General features: G+C 34.0%; 1 protein-coding gene across 1 annotated transcript; it reads right to left on the bottom strand.

The window, feature by feature from the left end:
• Window positions 1-835: 835 nt before the first annotated feature.
• Window positions 836-13435, bottom strand: LOC118748358. Its single transcript, XM_036482732.1, has 3 exons — window positions 12973-13435; window positions 920-958; window positions 836-855 (listed from the first exon to the last, which is right to left on the bottom strand). Exons 1-3 carry the CDS (start codon window positions 13433-13435, stop codon window positions 836-838), a joined length of 522 nt encoding a protein of 173 aa, XP_036338625.1.
• Between the last annotated feature and the right edge of the window lie 4560 nt (window positions 13436-17995).

Below are 17995 nucleotides of genomic sequence, written 5' to 3'. Positions count from 1 at the left end.
GAAACGATAGGAGCTCCTGAAGCAATCTGTGAACTGCTCCTGGACAAACGGGCTCTTAGTCGGTTCTGTGAGCGCTGACCGGTAGTCGTTCGCGGGTGGATAAAGGAGATTCTTCAGTCGACGAAGCACCCATACCCATACAGTGTGACTTATTATCGTTTTCAAGCCTTATTGCCGCAACTACTTGGAGGACGACGAGGTGGAAGCATTTCAGCATTCACTCAGCTGTACTAAGCCTTACACATCTAGGTCTTTTTTTCTCAGTTAAAAAAACAGCAAAGCACGAAATCATGTACATTAGAGCGGGTCATTTTATTTTAGTATGTGCGTATAGCACACGAGGATTCTTTGTCTAATCCTAAGCAAATTTTGAGAAGAACTCATGGTTCTAAATTCAATTTGGAGTTTGAAAAATTGCGAAAATAAGTTTCGAAGAAAATGTGAAAATGTTCACTGTTGCGCCCTTTAGTGGATGTTTTAAGAAAAATATAAGTGCAGTAATGGATTCCTCATACCAAAACACTTCTTATAGCATGTTTTTATACAACATTTAGGCACTTCTTTACGACACTACAGCAAAATGCTAAGGAACCTAATTTACCAATTTGGCAAACGCTAAATTGATTTTAGACCCATGGTTTCTTCGGCAAATCTGCTTAGAATTACGCGTAGAATCCTGTGCTATACGCGCATAGTCGAAAAAATATCCCATACAAATTGACCCGTCCTAATGTACATACATATCTGTTAAGTGTAAAATTTACTTTTTCCGCCAACCCGCTCAAATTGAATTTTCCTTAATGTGCTTGTAATTGACGCGCGAAAGCGATGTTTTTCATGACAAATGCACATTAGCTGGAAACAGTGAAGAAAAAGGAAAAATAAAAAACAAATCAAAGAAAAAGCGAAAAAAACTCACCAAAAAACGCTTGTAAATACTTGCCACTTTCCAATGAGGCTAAAAAGTGTAGGAAAATTTAAAGCCATTTTTATGCGCGAAAAAAGTGTGGAAAATTAATGCCTGCTGCTGGAAATTAATATAGAGGTAGCGACCGGATGTAGGACATTAATTTCAGACGAGACTAACAACTGTTATTATTCGCCTTTTTTGCTAAAATTGCTGTTAAAAGTGATGTACGCTGGAATTTTTTGTTGGTATTAGACATGCAAGATTAATATAGACTAGCTTTTAATGGTTTTGAAGCTTCAGTATTTGCTTAAAATACAGCGCTGAAAGTGATACATGTCTAAACCATCTAAACTCTTTTTAGAAAACGCTAAATCAAGTTTCTAAAGAAAACTAATGAAAATATTTATTTATAGCAAAAACTGTCAATCAAATTTATAAGCAACTTCAACCAATTTCAAGAAATTGTTGAAGTCCTCGTTCTCTTGCGAAAAATTATGTGGAAAAGTCATTCTACCAAATAAAAAATGACCCACTCAAAATCCGATTACCTCTGCCTACTGCCTACCGTTTCCTTTTGGAATGCCTACGGAAAAACAAAACATCGCTTAACATGTCATTGGCAATTGTTAGTACAACTAGGTGAAAATTTGTTGCTCAACATTTTAAGCAATTTACGCAAGCAACATGAATAATTTTGTTTATTTTACGAGCAGTTCATTCGTTTCTTTTCATAAATTTATTTTTGTTTTTTCTTTTTTAATTTTTAGCAAACGTAAAACGCTTAAAAATCATTTGAAAACAACACAAAATTTGTGTAAATTTGCTACGTAAATTACGTGTATTGTTCAGTACAATTAGCGTAAATTTTGTATTTGAATTTTTAGTCACTATTACAGGTAAAAAAACCTATTCCTAGTCAATGAAATTAGCACGATTAACACAATGGCTGGCAGGCTGGCTGGCCGGCCGATAGAAAGGGGGAAGTAAGCGCGAGTTGCGACTCGTAAATAGCATAAAGCAATTTTAACAATTTGTGTTTTTAGTTGCAATAAAATTTGTGTTTGAAGCAACTTAAATTGGATGATGTCATTGGGAAGAAGTGATGGCTGTTTAAGTAGTTGGCGTTTTATAATTTAAAAAAAAGTTCAGGCGCGCTGGAATAAAAGTGTGGTGAATGGGTGGGAAAAGTTGCTAAGAAATAGGAAGGAAGATTAAAAATTTTGGTTTGAGAAATAACTCTTACGCAAGTGCCCAGTATCAATACTTGGGATGCTTCTGAATGCTAAGCTGCCCAAGGTGACAAAAATAAGTAAATCACTAAGCCTCTGACGCCAGAATAGTAATTAACTTTTCTTTGTTTCACCAACATTTCAAAAAAAAAAATATTAATAAACACGAGCGCTTTTAAAGTGTTTAGTTGCTAACCTATACCTAAGTCCTCGTAAAGCTTACACCGCTCCTCATTGATGGTCTCTAATATATTTATATATGTTTGTAATCCCTACCGCCAAGGCGCAAATGACCATAAATTTTCTATATAATCCGTCGTTACAATTCATTTATTATCCATTGACTGCTACTTTAGACCTAACCTAGAAACTAGTTCAAGCACTGAATTGTTTTTCAGCTTAAATGGTAGCTTTCTTGGAAGCTTCAACTTTTGTTATGAATTTAGAAAATTTGCCTAGTGTCCCATGTCCTTTACGAGCCAGTACGGATCGCTCGTAAAGATAATGTACAACGGATTTCCCATCCTATTTGCAGCAACTGCACGAAGAGTTTTACAGACCCCCGTGTTCTGTGCAAAGGCGGTAGCAGGTTTGATTGTGCTTTGCTTAAACTACACACTGATCAGGAGTCGGCTTTCGATGCCCGCTCCTCGCTAAAAGCACTTCGCCCACATAGCGACAGGACTACAAAATATGCTTTGTAAACGAAAAATTTGCGAGGGAAAATTTTATTTCCGCGCACAATAGAAATAAAACAATTTTTCGGTTATTATTATATGCAGATTACTGTGTACATACATTGGAATACAAATAAGCATAGCACTTTGTATATCCGCCTATTACATGACACAGCTGCGAGATGCTGAAAAATTAGGTCATCACAAATTTTGGCAGAAGGCCTGAGGGTGGACGTACATATGTACATGTACTCGTACATATATGTAAAAAGCGCTTCAAGCTTTTCGCTAGCTACATATAATTGCGCTTTGTTAAATTAGAACGAGTGTGAGTAAATATGTACAAAGTATTTATGAATATGCTTACATACATTACCGGTCATATCAATAGGATCGCCATTTCAAAATGTGATATTGTTTGCCACTTATTTATTTACTTTAAGAATTATCTATTAAAATACACATCATTCTCTAAAAAGCCCATATGAATCCAAGTTAAACGGCTCTATTCTGTATCACTGACAAATTCTTGTCACAGTTTTTATTACGGAAAAATATATGAAAAATTTGAAATTTGTCAGTAAAAAAAATTTTTTTCACCGATACAGAATCGGGCTATAAATCCTTGTAGAAAACTAAAAAAAAAAAATCAAAAACTGTTCATCCAAATTGCAAACTTTTTTCCCAGAAGTGCTAGAATTTTTTTGAGTACATACATATACAGTTTTATAGCCCATTCAATTTTAGTATAATATTGTGCAAGTTTCAAGTAGCTAAAAATTACCGTTGTCGCATTTGCTTCCATATAACGAATGGAGCTAATTTATTTTTATATGGAAGAAAACCGCAAAACCTTCGGCAAAATAAAAAAATTATAGTTAAAAAACTAAAACCTCGCTATTAAAGTAACCTGGTGACAGTACGAATGGAAGTTTTAAGAACGGAAGTTTAAAGCAATTCAAATTCGTACTGTCATCAGGCATGTAATTGAGAATGGAAATCGCTGCATCTTTTAGGCGCATCAATATTACATAGTTACATCCCGAGCTAATAGAGGCGAGGTAAAAAGTCTAAAAATCAACGGTGGTTTTTAGCCAATTGCAAATTGCAGATTGTTAGACTAAAATTGAATGGGCTACAAAACTGTATACTCAAAAAAATTCTAACACTTCTGAGAAAAAAGTTTGAAATTAGGATGAATACTTTCTGCATTTTTTTTTGTTTCTGCAAAGTTTTAAACTTTGGTTTATGAGTTTTGTTAGAGAATGAACTGTATTTTACTTGAAAATTCTTAACAAATAAATGAGTAGTCCACTTGCAAACAGCGTTATGTGATTTTATAAAAGAAGGCCATAAATTTGAAAAAATGACTACGACAACAAGTAACATTTAAATTGAATCTTTTTTATTATTACCTGAAAATTTTTATAAATAAGAGCCTTATAAAATTATAACATAACATACCATGACATAAAATTACATTAACAGTCTACACGACCTAAAGCAGTTTTCTAGGTTCATCAGAGGATGGATACTTTTGAAAGTTTATAAATAAGTATGGTAGCGACTTTTGGGAGAAGAGTTAACATTTTATGCTATTTTTTCAGAATATAAAAAGATATTGCACTGTGTTGTTAGTGGACATGAAACTACTTTAAATACTCGTACGGAATCCACCAAAAACTAATAATTGAAAAAATATAGCGCACTTTGCAAGTGGACTACTCAAATAAATAAACATAAGTGGCAAACAGTAACACTTTGAATTTGGGGTGATATTGATATGACCGATACTGTATGTATACATATGTAGGAACTTACATACAGTATATGAGTTTTATATTATTTTTGTTTGCGTACTAACTACATGCTGTAAGCGAATTTATGTAGATCATCCGGAAAATAGGAATGTAAAATTCATGTGTACAAAAATGTTTGAAAATTTATTTTGTGTTTAATAGCAAAGACTACAAATTTATGTAAGTTTATTTTAAATCTGTAAATATTTACAAAATTTACAAATTTACGAAGATTCAAGAAAAAAAATTAAATATGATTGACTGAAAATATTTAGCTGCAACATGGCAAAAAGCAAAGGAAAATGCTTGTGAACGCAAAGGAATGTTTGAAACAAAATGCAGGAAATATTTTTACAAAATAATCTACATACTTATTATATAAATACATACATACATAAATATATGCAAGTATGTAGGTTGATGAGCAGGTGGCAAAAATTTAGCGCTCTGCCAAAGAAAGAATATGTAAATAAATTTTTTGTTTTTAAAAATACTTAGAGCGTGGAAATAGGCAAATTGCTTAAGTGCATGCAATTCAAAGCAGATACGATACAAATTTATTGAATGAATTTCCGTGAAAAATATGCGAAAAATTTACATAAATATGTACATACATATTTTGCATTACCGACGCTGAAAATAAACAGAATATTAATAAATTGTATATTTTTAGCATACAAAACCAGAAGAGAGATGTGACATAATATTTATTCAACAAGTGCGTCGTGATATATGGAAAAAATTTGTCATTTTTACGTTGCCTCAGTAGCATCCTCTCACATTGCACAACATGGCCTCCAGTTGACTTTCAATACTTCTAGTAAGAAAAAACGATAGATTTTCTTGGAATTTCTCCACATTTGAGTACTTTTTAGAATGCTTTGGGATTTTTCGCGATTCTCAAGATGTTTATAAAGCATTCAGGATTATTCGTGATTTTACTGTTGCCTTTCTTCAGCATTTATTTAGAGCTTGCGGAAATTTTTTTTTAGCATTTTTGGAATACTTTTAAAACATTTCGTAACCTTTGTGAAGTTTGAGATATTTTTAGAGTTTTTTTCAAGATCTTTTTCGCGACTTTTTCAGTTTACTAGGGAATTTTTGCAATTTTTTCGGCATATTTCGAGATTTTTCCTCTTTTTTTGGGATTTTCTGCTCTTTTTAGCTATTTTTGTCGGAGCTTCCCGAAATATTTGGACTTTTTAGAATCCGCTGAGGCTTTTGATTTTCTAGGTATTTGTTCTAGACCTGATGGGAATTTTTTTTTTTTATTTATTTTTTAATTTCGGAACCTTAAGATATTTTCTATGCTTTTTTTGGGACTTCTTTCATCATTTTTTCAGGCTTTTTGTGTCTTTCTCGCGACTTTAGAGAAATTGTTCGAGATTTTTCGTATTTTCTATTGATATTTTTGGATTTTTGCGGTAATTTGTGGACATTGATAAAATCATGAAATTATTTGTAATATTTTGAAACTTTGCGATTTTTCTCTCTTATTTGCATATAAGCTTCCAGCCCTTTCGTAGTTTTTGCTCTTTTTTATGATTCTTCGGATATTTTGTTTCCAATTTTTCTCGGAACTTCCCAGACTTTTTGGAATTTGTGGGGACTTTGGGGGGATCTGGCGTAATTTGGTTTTGATTGCTGAAGATTTTTTCGGAATTTTCTCCGAGACCTTTTATTCAGTCTCCAGAGATCTTTCGGAATTTTTCGTGTTTCTTCGGTAGTTTTAAGAATAATTTTTCTTATATAAGTTTTATGTACTGATTAAATAATAAAATGATTCTAGGATTTTTTAAGATTTTCAGTTATTATTGGATTCAGGATTTTTGGGTATTTATTCGATACATTTTCAGAGTTCCCGTTAATTTTCTGGGATTTATTCGGAATGATTTCAAGGTTTTTTAAGTTCTCTTCTAGCCTTTTTGGATTTTTCGGTAATGTTTTGATTTTAGTTCTTTTTTTTTTGTTTTCTTCGGCACTACTTGGTATTTTTCGGATCTCGCGATTTTATCTATTTTTAAGATATTAATACTATTATGAAAGATTTTAAGTTTTTCGAGAATTTTGAAGATATTTTCGGAACGTTTTAGATTTTTTTAACATTTTGAATTTTTTTGGAACATTTTAGAATTTTATCCGGAATTAAAAAAAAAACAAATTGTATAGGTAATTTTAACTACTAATTTTAGGCCTATCAAATTATAAAATATTTTGTGGTATTTCCGAACTTCAGAGCAGACATTTGCATGTCCATATTCAAATCGACAAGTGCCTTATGAGTATTAACACTGTACATATATAGGAACAATTTAGCCTGAAGATGATATACAAAGTTTTTCACAAATGTGCAATTAAACGCGATGAACTCATGCGGTTTTTTTTTTAAATATTTTATGTCTCCGTCGACAGCCGACAGCCATAAATATATCCAAATGTGGGATAGCTTTGTGAATAATGCGGGCTGACGCACTCAGCGCGCTGTCAGCTAGTTTGTATGCCTAAATTCTCTTATTGTCTGCTGCATTTGTTAAGTTTTATTAATTTATTTGCAGGAATAATCAACCGTAAAATAAATTTGTATTGAATGAATAAATACATACATATGTATATACTTATAACCGCATACATAAAAGGCAACAATGCAAACGAAATCGTCATCGGCTGAGTAAACGCTGTTAAATATGGTTAGACAATTTGGTGCCACTGTACGCTAAAAGGGAGAGGAAGAAATAAAAGAAATAAAAAGAAAAAACTATAAGGGAGATGCCAAGGGCTACTAAATGGCTTCTGAAACAAAGGATTGTGTGAGAAAATGTGACATGAATCACACTTGAAATGGCACAGCTGGCGCTATATGTAGCTACGTATGAAGTCCACAATAGGTGTGGTCTGTAGTATCATTTTCGCGAACCGCAATGCACCAGTCTTTTTGTGGATTGCTTTTGTTAGGAGAGGAAGAGGACGAGGCCCGAAAGGCTAATACAAGGCAAGCTGTACAGCAGCTACAAAATTATTGCTATCCTGTAGAGATCTCCTTTAGTCACAGCATTTGGCGGTTTCACAGACGAGGACCAAAGATGTTCAAAGCCAATGAAACAATTGACAAAAACGAATTTTTTTCAGTTTTTATTGAAAATGTCCAAGTATTTTTGGGAAAGTTTTAGAACTTTTCAGGAATAAGCCGACACCTTTAAGAATTTTTCGTGATCTGCTTAAGACTTCCCTAAATTTATTGGGATTTTCTGTGACGTTTCAAAATTTCTCGCGACTTTTCCGGAAGTGCTTCAAAAATTTTTTTAATTGTTCCAGTTTTCTTCTAGACTTTTCGGGACTTTGTGAAAATTTGTGCAATTAGTGTTTGAAAAATCAAGTTTTATTTGCGATTTCTTAGAGACTTTTCGATTATTTTGCTATATATTCTTTTTACATTAGTAATAACATCGACTGACCTTGAGCAACTTTTCGAAATTTTTCCTGGCCAATTGGGATTTTTGGTTATGTTCTTCGGACCGCCCAAAATTAGTTGCATTTTTATTTTAAATATTCTGTAGATATTTTGTGATTTTTTGCAACTTTTAGGTATTTTTCTTGGTATTTCATGTTTCCTAAAGGTTTAATCGGATTTTTTGGTAATTTTTGCAATTCATTTTTTGGGTCTTCACATTTTGGGTTTTTGCGATCCTTTGGGATTTTTAGAAATTTTTTGCAAGTAATGTTTTAGGCATTCTCTGAATATTTTGGGAATGTTTTGAGATTTTTTGAGTTCTTTTCGAGATATTTCGGGATTTATTGGTAATTTGTGAAATATATGTTTAAAAATTTTGAAATGAATGTAATTTTTCGACTTTTCAGGTATTCTTGTCACGATTTCCTTGCGATTATTCAAGTTTTACTGGGGATATTTCGTGACTTCTTCTGGAGTTTTCGACTATTCTGCTATTTATTTTGTTTTAAAATTGGTAATAACATCGACTGGTTCGTGACCTTGTGCAACTCTTCCTGGCCAATCATGTACAACCCAAAATTTTTTGAGATTTTTTATAATTTTTTCGAAATACTTTGGGATTTTACGCAAGATTTGTGTGTTTTGCTTAACATTTCATGTTTTCTAAGGTATTTTTCGAGTTTGCAATTCATTTCTTATCCATTCACGTTTTGGGATTTTTCAAGAGTCGCGATTTTTCGAGATTTCGTAAGTTTTCTTTGGGATTTTTAGCAATTTTTGCTACTAACTTTTTTTTGGAATTTTGAGAGAATTCGTCAGTTTTTAAGAGGTTTTCGGGGTTTCTCGATTTTATTGGAACTTTAAACATTTTTAGGATCGATTTTAAAATTTTTTGGGGGATATTTTCCCACTGTAGAATTTTCGAAACGCTTTGAAATTTTTTGCGACTTTTCAAAACTGTTTCGGAGTCTTTCGAGTTTATTCGAGATTTCCTCGAAAATTTTCTAAACTATTCCTAAATTTTTCTTACTGATTTTTTAGGCGCTGATAATATCATAAAAATATTCGTAACTTTCAAGTGTTTTGCAATGTTTTTTTTTTAATATCATTCGGATCCTATGTCATACGAGCGACTGTGGCTTGAAACCTGAAGAAAACAATATGGCTCATGTGACATAAATCAGACTCTCTTGCCGTAAATAGCGTCTGGAAAAGTGTAGACCTCTGCTCTGCGAAATTGTCGTATTTTTAAGGGAAAAGATATGCATATATTACAGCATTTAATGGCTAACTGGAAGTAATTGCTTTAAGAATCAAATCCCATGGTATCACAGCAGGCTTATAAACTAGTAACTTGATCTGATTTATCCCTGCAAGGTGCTTAAAGTCAGAATTCTCTTGATTTTTTGTGCGCTTCGTGCTGCTCTAAAAATTGATGGACCTACCGGTTTTGAACATTTTTTTAGAATAGAATTCTACTAGAAGATTTGACAACGGAGAGCTTGAAATCTACATAAAGATGTATATATTTTGTTTATATAAATATTTTGTGTAACAAAATTGTCCATGGCTCTGCATACAAAAACTTAAATTCTACGCGCATTTTTGGTGCTAACTTTCTTTTCGCTCTGAACGATAACTTTTAATTTAGTATACTTTTTCATTAATATTACTGCATTTGCCATTGTCATCACACAAGAACTCAAGCTCACTAGCTTCATTTACTATTGCAAAGGGGGAAGATTGATATAAACTCCCTCAATGCTAACTATGTAATGAAAACTGAGCATTTGTGTACAAGCGCTTTGATAGTCGCCTTTTCATAATTGATTTTAATTGAACAACAATTAATTTGTAGTCCAACATACATTTGTATTTAATTGTATCGGAATGTCTCAGTTCAAGTCTTCTTAAATAGCTAAAGCTAAGTAATTGGTTGATAAAAGGTCATTGATAGTTTTTGATCTCAGATATCAAATATTTATTGGTTGCTGTGGTACTATTTTTTTGGGGGGTCAAGAAATGATTTCAGATAATTCGTCTTAAAAGAGTGATTTGTGCTATTCGTATATAGGTACCTCTTTCATACACTTAATTAAACTACTTGATACTCGGAACCCATGGGAAACAGACTGAAACATACACCATGAAAAGATGCGCGGATTTTAATATCAAGCGAAACTGCCGGAATCAGAACATCCGATCTTGACTGACAGGCAGGCAGCTGTCAAGGCTCACAGATCTCATCAGGTAACATCTAAACTGGTGATGGAGTACCATGATAAGCTGAATACTCTTGGTCTGACCAATCGAGTTAGGGTTCTCTGGCTTCCGGGACATATTGGTATTACAGGAAAGGAGATCGCCGATAAACTTGCGAAGAAACGGCTTTAAGGAATGTATTAGCTTATCCAAGAATTGTTACTGGAATCCTGACAGGACATTGCAAGCTGAACTATCACCTGGCTATGCAGATTTTGCAGGACGGATACCGAGACTGCACAACTCTCTGATGAAGTCACGAAAGGCGCTTTTTTGGATCGTCCAATGCTGATTGTAGTGCAAAGCATAGCAGAACTGATGTCACGAATATGGCTCATGAAAACCAATGGCGTAATACTGACACCTGCAAAAAAGCTAAGTATATCCTGAACAGGTCAGGCAGGGTGGTAGCCGGGTTCCCTCTCAGACAAATTAGAAGTAAGCTAGGACCCCTAAAAATACTGATTAGGGACACAACGCGTGGACACCACATATGGTCACCATATGCCTCATCGACGGCCCACAGTGTACATCGCTGATTGAAGGTTGAGGATAGTACAAAGCATTTTGTCTGCAGCTACGTGCCTTCGTGAGACAGAAGTGGCATTCGTGAGTGGTAAGTGGCCAACTACATCGCATTTTCCTCTTCAGAATACTATGATCCATAGAAGATTCTGGCAATTTTATAGCTGAGTAGTGATTTCTCACATCCGTCGTCCCTATGCTGTTAATCCTTTCTCTAGGCCTTAAGCATAAAAGAAAAGATTTTCTGGCCTACCTACCAAACCAAAATTCCGCATTCCACACTGATCCGCAAGCCTTAATTTAAGTTCTGTGCTAAGTTCCTTGATTACAGAGTTTAACTTCGAAATATTTGCCTAAGGTTCGATAAGCTTTTAACTTCTTAATCGTCACCAAAAGACGCAATTTTAATTTGCTTTCTTTGATGCTTTAGAGCGATATGCGGCAGCATAAACTAGTTTACTTGAAGGAAAGATAAACAATGAGTCAACTTAAGGCATTCAAGGCGTAAAACGATGGGAAACAGGCAATCTAAGAAGGTTAGAAATGACTTTTTGATAGTCGCAAAGAACTTTTAGCACTTTTTAGGAAGGATTTGAGAACTCTTGCATAAAACTTTGTAAGAACTTTCAAAACTTAGTAAGGAGGATATAAAAATTATAATTAGCATGTTTTCAAATAAATGCTAAAACTCAGAAATAATAATTCAAAAACTCTGCTTCGAAAGTATCTAAAGAACTTTTATAACATAGCCGAAAAGATCAAGGAACTACGAGCGCAACTAAAGCATTTCTGAACGATGCAGGAACTCAATAGGGGGAATAAGAAAATGTCTACTGACAGCTCTATAAATAAAACTCTGTAACATTAGCAGTGGTGTTAAGAACTATGACTGGCCTCGAATGAGCTCAGAAGGATTCGAAATTGCATCCTGAAAAGTCTTTAATCACTTCTGAATCAAAGCTAAGAAGAGCTAGTAACAATAACTGGAGTAATTCTAAGCAACTAAAAGAGCTCAGTCGGGAGAATAGCAAAACCTTCCCCGCAACATCTATAAACAATTTCTGGAACACCGTTAAGCGCTTCTTAGAACCATACCTCAAGAAAGTTCGAATAACCGTAGGAGGATAATTTAATAACTTCTACTAGAAAGGATTTAAACAGCTTCTTGAACTTGGTCAAAAGTCCTATAACTGGAGTTTTTTCGACAATTTCAGGAATTCTGTAGTTATAATTGTACAGCTTCTGCCAAAAAAATATCTAAATAACTGCTAGAACTTAGTCAAGAGCGTAAATGAACTATAACGCAAGTGCTTCCAAGTGGTTAAACAAAGTCAAGAGTGAGAACTTGAAATCTATTACAGCAGGATCTATGAACAACTTTCGTAGCTACATAAGTGGAGCTTTTTTTAAAGGCTATAGCATGAGTGCTTCCAAAAATTTCGAGAACATACATTAGTTGAGAATTCCAACTGAAGAAACTACAACAACGTTTGGAGCAAGGTCCGCAGGTTGGAATATCTTTAATTTGAGTATTTCTCAAACGACTTTTGAGATCGAGTAAATTTGAGAACTCTTATTGTATGTAGATTTTATGAAATATTTTTTTAAGAAATCAACTTTAAATGCGCGCCTATAGCCTTTATTTATTAAATGGCCTAAAAGGAAATTGACTTTTCCAAGTTTTCATTATTTCGCTAAATTAACAAAAATCGATAAAAGCTAAAAAATAAAACTAAACTAAAACCTGAAAAGTTCACCTAAAGACTAAATGTATAGGGGTCATCTAGAGGCGATCTGTGTAACTATAAGCTTAATACTTATAAAGTAAGAGCTTCTTAGACCAGAAATTTCTGGAAAGAAGTAAGCTTTACGCGTTAAGGAAACTCTAGTGGAAGTTTGAATTAAATAACGGTAATTTTGGTGATTTTTCGAAGAAACCCTTAAGGATAATAACTGCTAGAACGTCGGCTTGGGGATTGTTCCCCCGATTTGTCTTTCACTTTTTTGGTTTATTTTTTAAATTACTTCTATGTATATTTATAATTGTTGTAAATAAATTTGACAGCTGTCAAAGTGACATTTGCAAAACAACTTATAAACTTAAGTATGTAGTTAAACTTACTCCTGCCACTCGCATCGGTTGCATTGCCCATCTCCACAGCACCATTGTTGCCACCACTACCCCCACCTGCAGCGCCACCAGCTCCACTTCCGCCCTGTCCCAGCACTACGCTTGGCAGTAAATCGATTTGTTGCGCACGCGGCGTACGCATATCACGATAGTCGCTGACCAATTCATCGCGTTCGCCGCGCAAACACGAAGCCAAACCGCGCGACGAGGTGCGCCGATCGCCGCGCTCCTTCTCCAACGAACGACAATACAGGTGTGTGGTGCGCTGCAGTGATTGCGTTTTCGAAGTGCTGCCGCTATTGTTGCCTTGGCTGCCGCTACCGCTGCCACCGGCGACATCCGGTGTAGCGTGCAGCAACGGTGGCGGCGGCGGTGGCAACACCAGTTCGTTGTGCAAAATTTGCATTGTTGGTTGGTGTTTGTCTTCCGGTGGCGATATTGCAACGCAATTCATTTTGGTATTTTGTTTGGTTGTTGCTTGGTGAGTTGACTAAATTCCCTTTTTAGTTATTTTTATTTTTCAATTATTTTGCATTAGTTTCCTCTGTGTTTATTAATTAGCGCGCATGTTTTTTTATATTAGTAATTAATATTTTTTTTTTTTTGGTTTCATTTAGCGTAATCCTAGTTATATTTGTTTTTGGTTCCGTTAAACGTTTTTGCTTTTACGTGCTTTTAAAATAAATAAAATTTTTTAATACTTTTTTGTTTGTTACTCGTTTTGTGTCAGCGCCTTCGTGAAATGATTTCATTAGTAGTACCGTTATATTTTCCGATATCAGCATACCATAAATAGCACTCTTATGACTAATTTCACATTTGCGTTAATATTTTTTTGGTAACAATTTGCTGTAAAGTAGAAAAAAACTTTATTTAGTTACATGCCTAGTTTCAAAAAAGTTGGAATCTGTACCCGAAATTGACACGGTAGGATGACAATTGCAATTTTAGGAAGCTGTTACTTCTCAGGAATACAATGGCTTTTGTAGTGCGTTAACCTTGAAAACAACTACCCATGAAATAAAATATTCATCAAAGTTGTGATGAGACCATTTCTTTTGAAGAAGTCCCGTGCGAATACTTAAAAACTGTCGAGCTTGGAGGTTTAGATTTCTTAGTGGAAATCGCAGATAATGTCCAGCCGATTAATGTTCTCTCGTGATACCAAAATCTGATATCATCACCCCCAAAGTAATACGATACGATTTCCCACATTTAAGACTACGTTGTCCTTAGCAACATTAAAGACAAACTGAGAGGAACATGCATGTATGTATTTCGTTCAGTGAAACATCTAGGCAATTGGCGACAGAAGAAACTCACTTAGCCAATTCTTCTTTTAAAGATCATTTTAGTATGATCCCAAAAACGTTTTATGCTGAGGTAGGATTCGAAAACTCTTACAAGATATTATTTTAAGAGCTTTAGAACATTTCTCAAGAGTATTTAAGACCTATAACCAAATTATCCCCAAACGGCTTCAAGAACTCAGTAGGAAGAGTATCTGACAACTACAACTGGAATGATTCCAAACTTAGGAACTCTTAGGAACTCTTCGAAATCTTGCTGGTAAAGACTTATGCGACTTATGGAACTTAACCAAATGTATGTACTTATTATTCAACATTTCTCGCATTGATTCCTTCACAAACCGCTTCTTCGGCATCAAAATTGTACTTAACAATATATTAAATAAAAATTGGCTGTACCGATTGCCAGTAGCTTACTAGAAGAAAAGATGTATCCATTTTGGGACTATGTCGACGGCTGAGTTGAAGATCGGCCTATCACGGCAGCCAGTTCGAAAACGCCCTGTCTGGGAAACTTTTCAAGAACGCCGTGTTTCAAAATTTGGTTGAAGAACGACCTACCCTTCCTGAAAATATATGTATGTTGAAATTTTTTTTGAAGGGGCAGCTCAGATAGGGCGCTTTTTAACCGACTTCTGAGAAATGGCGTTTTGGAAAAGCTTTCTAAGATTCTGTGGGCGTTTTCGAACTGGCTACCGAGATGGGTCGGTATTCCACTCTGCCGTCGATATGTAAATTCAAAACTTTAACGCCGCTTTTATTGAGTTTTTTGATTTTTTTTGGGTTACGGTGCATTGCAGCAAGTGTGCGATATGTATGTTATATCGAATCGAAACACTATACCTTTGAGCTTTGGCTGCTGCGATTTATCAAGTGGCATGGCTGCTTTCAGAATTTAATAAGGAAAATCCAATCGAATACATTACACTAAGGATAAATACATCGCTCTCAATAACTAACAGCAGTTTGAACTTGAATACAGGTTTCAGGTGATAGATTTGTTTATATTAGGAAGATCTTTCCAAGGAATAGATAGTTGTCCATCGTGAGTTCCCTCCGCCAGCGCCGGGAAGAGACACATCGATTCGAAAAAAATAGCTTATAAGTACAGTGAAGGACCTCTTGCCGACGCTACCGTTTTTTTGAATTGGAATATGTATCGGAATCTTCTTACCTAGAAATCAAGTGTTAGACCAGGTTAGGTTAGGACAACGTGTATAGAAAGTCCTCATAATTTAACTGGGATGATTAGTAACCTCTGTCAATGCCAGGGTATTTTTTATTGTCAAACTTATACATATGCATGTACCCCGCCGAGTTCTCCTCCGCTATCCAACACAAGCAGGTAAAAAAGCGAGGCCTCAAATACAGCATTGATTTCGCCTCCTCTCTCTATCTTGATATAAGCGATAGTTGGAGCAAAAACCAAGAAAAATTATACGAGTATCCAATTTTTTAGTTACCAAAATTTTATGTATAGTTTTGAGATTTCCAAAAACAAAACATATGTTAATTTTTTAAATGTTCAAAATGTTTTGTCCTCGGCCATGTGTCTTTTTTGAAATTATGTCCAGCTCTAAAATTTTTTAAATATTATGATCAGTTTTGTAATTACCAAAAATTTTAAACTAACTAAAATTATACGAGTATCTAATTTTTTTAGTTACCAAAATTTTATGTCCAGTTTTGAAGCTTCCAAAACTATTATGTCAAGTTTTAAAATGTTCAAGAGATGTTTTGAGATTACCAAAATACTTATGGCCGATGTTTAAATACCAAAATATTTATGAGCAAATGGCCAAAAGTGCATGTCGTTTTTGCAAAATATTTAGTTTAGTTCTGAAATTACAAAAAATCCATTCCTGGTTTTCAACTAGCAAAAAAACATCTAGCTTTTAAATTAACACAAATTGATGTCTAGTTTTTAAACTACCACTACTTTTTACTATTTTTTAAGTTTGCAAAAACGGGTGTCCAAATTTTTATTTACAAAGCTGCCAGAAAATTATATCCAGTTTTAAAATTTCCCAAAAAGCATGTGCAGTTTTAAAGCATTCAGTTATAGCTTTTGAGTTAACAGAAAACTACTTATATCAAATTTTCAAATAACCAAAACCTCGTATCAAAAATTTATGTCCAGTTTGTAAATTTCCAAAAAAAAATTCTTGCACTTTTTGATCATCCGCGAACTCGTGGTCAATTTTTGACTGCTAAAAATTTTTGCTAATTTTTTAGTTTGCCAAAAATGTATGTTCAGTTTTTAAAAAGTCAAAAATTTATGTTCAGTTTTTGAATATACATGTCTCGTTTTTAAGCAAACAAAAAATACATACATACATGCAAGTTTTAAGTAGCCAAATATTTATATGAAGTTACTAGATTACCAAAAATTTATGTCCAACTCTCAATTTAAAAAAAATCAAATTTTGAGTTTCAAATAATGCGTTCCAATATTTAGATTTCTTAAAAAATGTTTTTTAAAAATTTTGAATTACCAAAATTTGATGTCCAGTTTTCAATTCAGTTACCAAAAATGTATCTCTCGGCGAAGTACCAAAGACTTATGTGCGGTGTTTTGATTGCCAAAAAATTATGTCCGACTTTTAAATTGCCAAACTCTATGTCCAATTTTTAGATTGATAAAAAAAACAAATATTTAAATCACCAAAAATTTATGTCCAGCTTTTAGATTATATCCGGAATTTAAATCGCCAAAAATGTAAGTCCACTTTTTGGATTACAAAAAATGTTTACCAATTACCACAAATTTATGTCCAGTTTTTACTTTATAAATATGTGAATTCAATTTACTTTTTGTCAAATAATTTTTGATGACTACTGTCGCATAATCCCAATAAATACATATACATATTCCACTTTTTATATTGTGGCTGCTTTTGCAGTTTATACCATTTTGGTTAGTTTTACCAAAACTTTTTCTGACTAAGCATAATTTCGACTTGCCTAAAAAAGAGTCTCAGCCCATAACCGGTCGGTGTAGAGCACTCGGAAATTACTAAATAATGAGGGAAGAACAACAAAAACATATGTTATAGCGGACAGGCTACTAAAGTCAGCACATAAATAATAACGCATGAAAAATATGTTGACAGAATTTGTATGTGGGTGCTTAAAAACATGACATAAGCACAAAAATAACCAAAAATTAGAGAATAATCTATTAAATATAATTTGTTGAGCGACTGAAGCATTTGCTGAAAATTTTGAGGAAATTAGGCAAGCAGCGAAAACTATTTTCAACGCGCGGCAGTGGCACAAAAATAAAATAAAAAGATTTTTTGTTGCTTTTTTCTCTTAAACTAAAATTCATACTTTTTTGAATATTTTTTTTTGTTTTTGTTATTTTTAATTCACTCGTAAGCCTTTACAAAGCAATTTTCTTCGTTAACCCTCAGTGATATTTTCTATACTATATAAAAGCCACTACATTTTCAAGTTCAATACCCCAGCGCTCATAAATATCAAAAAATGGCCTCCATGCGCGTCACGTACTTATTACATACATACATTCATGCATACAAACATACACACAGCCACACAATTTTCCATGCCACTTCACTCAAGTTCAGGGCGCATTTTCTTCTTTATCCAACCAAGTTGTGTTTTTGGCAAAAGTACGAAAATACTTTGGTTTGATATACACGTCGTCTCGGCGGCGGTACGAGTACATTTGTAGATACTTT

The sequence above is a fragment of the Rhagoletis pomonella genome, unplaced genomic scaffold (genome assembly GCF_013731165.1).
Source record: "Rhagoletis pomonella isolate Grant_MI unplaced genomic scaffold, Rhpom_1.0 Rhpom_scaffold_00013, whole genome shotgun sequence".
In the NCBI taxonomy this organism is placed as follows: Eukaryota; Metazoa; Arthropoda; class Insecta; order Diptera; family Tephritidae; genus Rhagoletis; species Rhagoletis pomonella.
This window is presented reverse-complemented; position numbering and strand designations above follow the sequence as displayed.

Coding starts and splice junctions, on each gene's coding strand:
- LOC118748358 (XM_036482732.1), bottom strand. CDS start 13,435: ATGAATTGCGTTGCAATATCGCCACCGGAAGACAAACACCAACCAACA. Junction 959..12,972: donor AACCGATGCGAGTGGCAGGA/GTAAGTTTAACT, acceptor TACACTTTTTAG/CCTCATTGGAAAGTGGCAAG. Junction 856..919: donor GTATTTACAAGCGTTTTTTG/GTGAGTTTTTTT, acceptor CACTGTTTCCAG/CTAATGTGCATTTGTCATGA.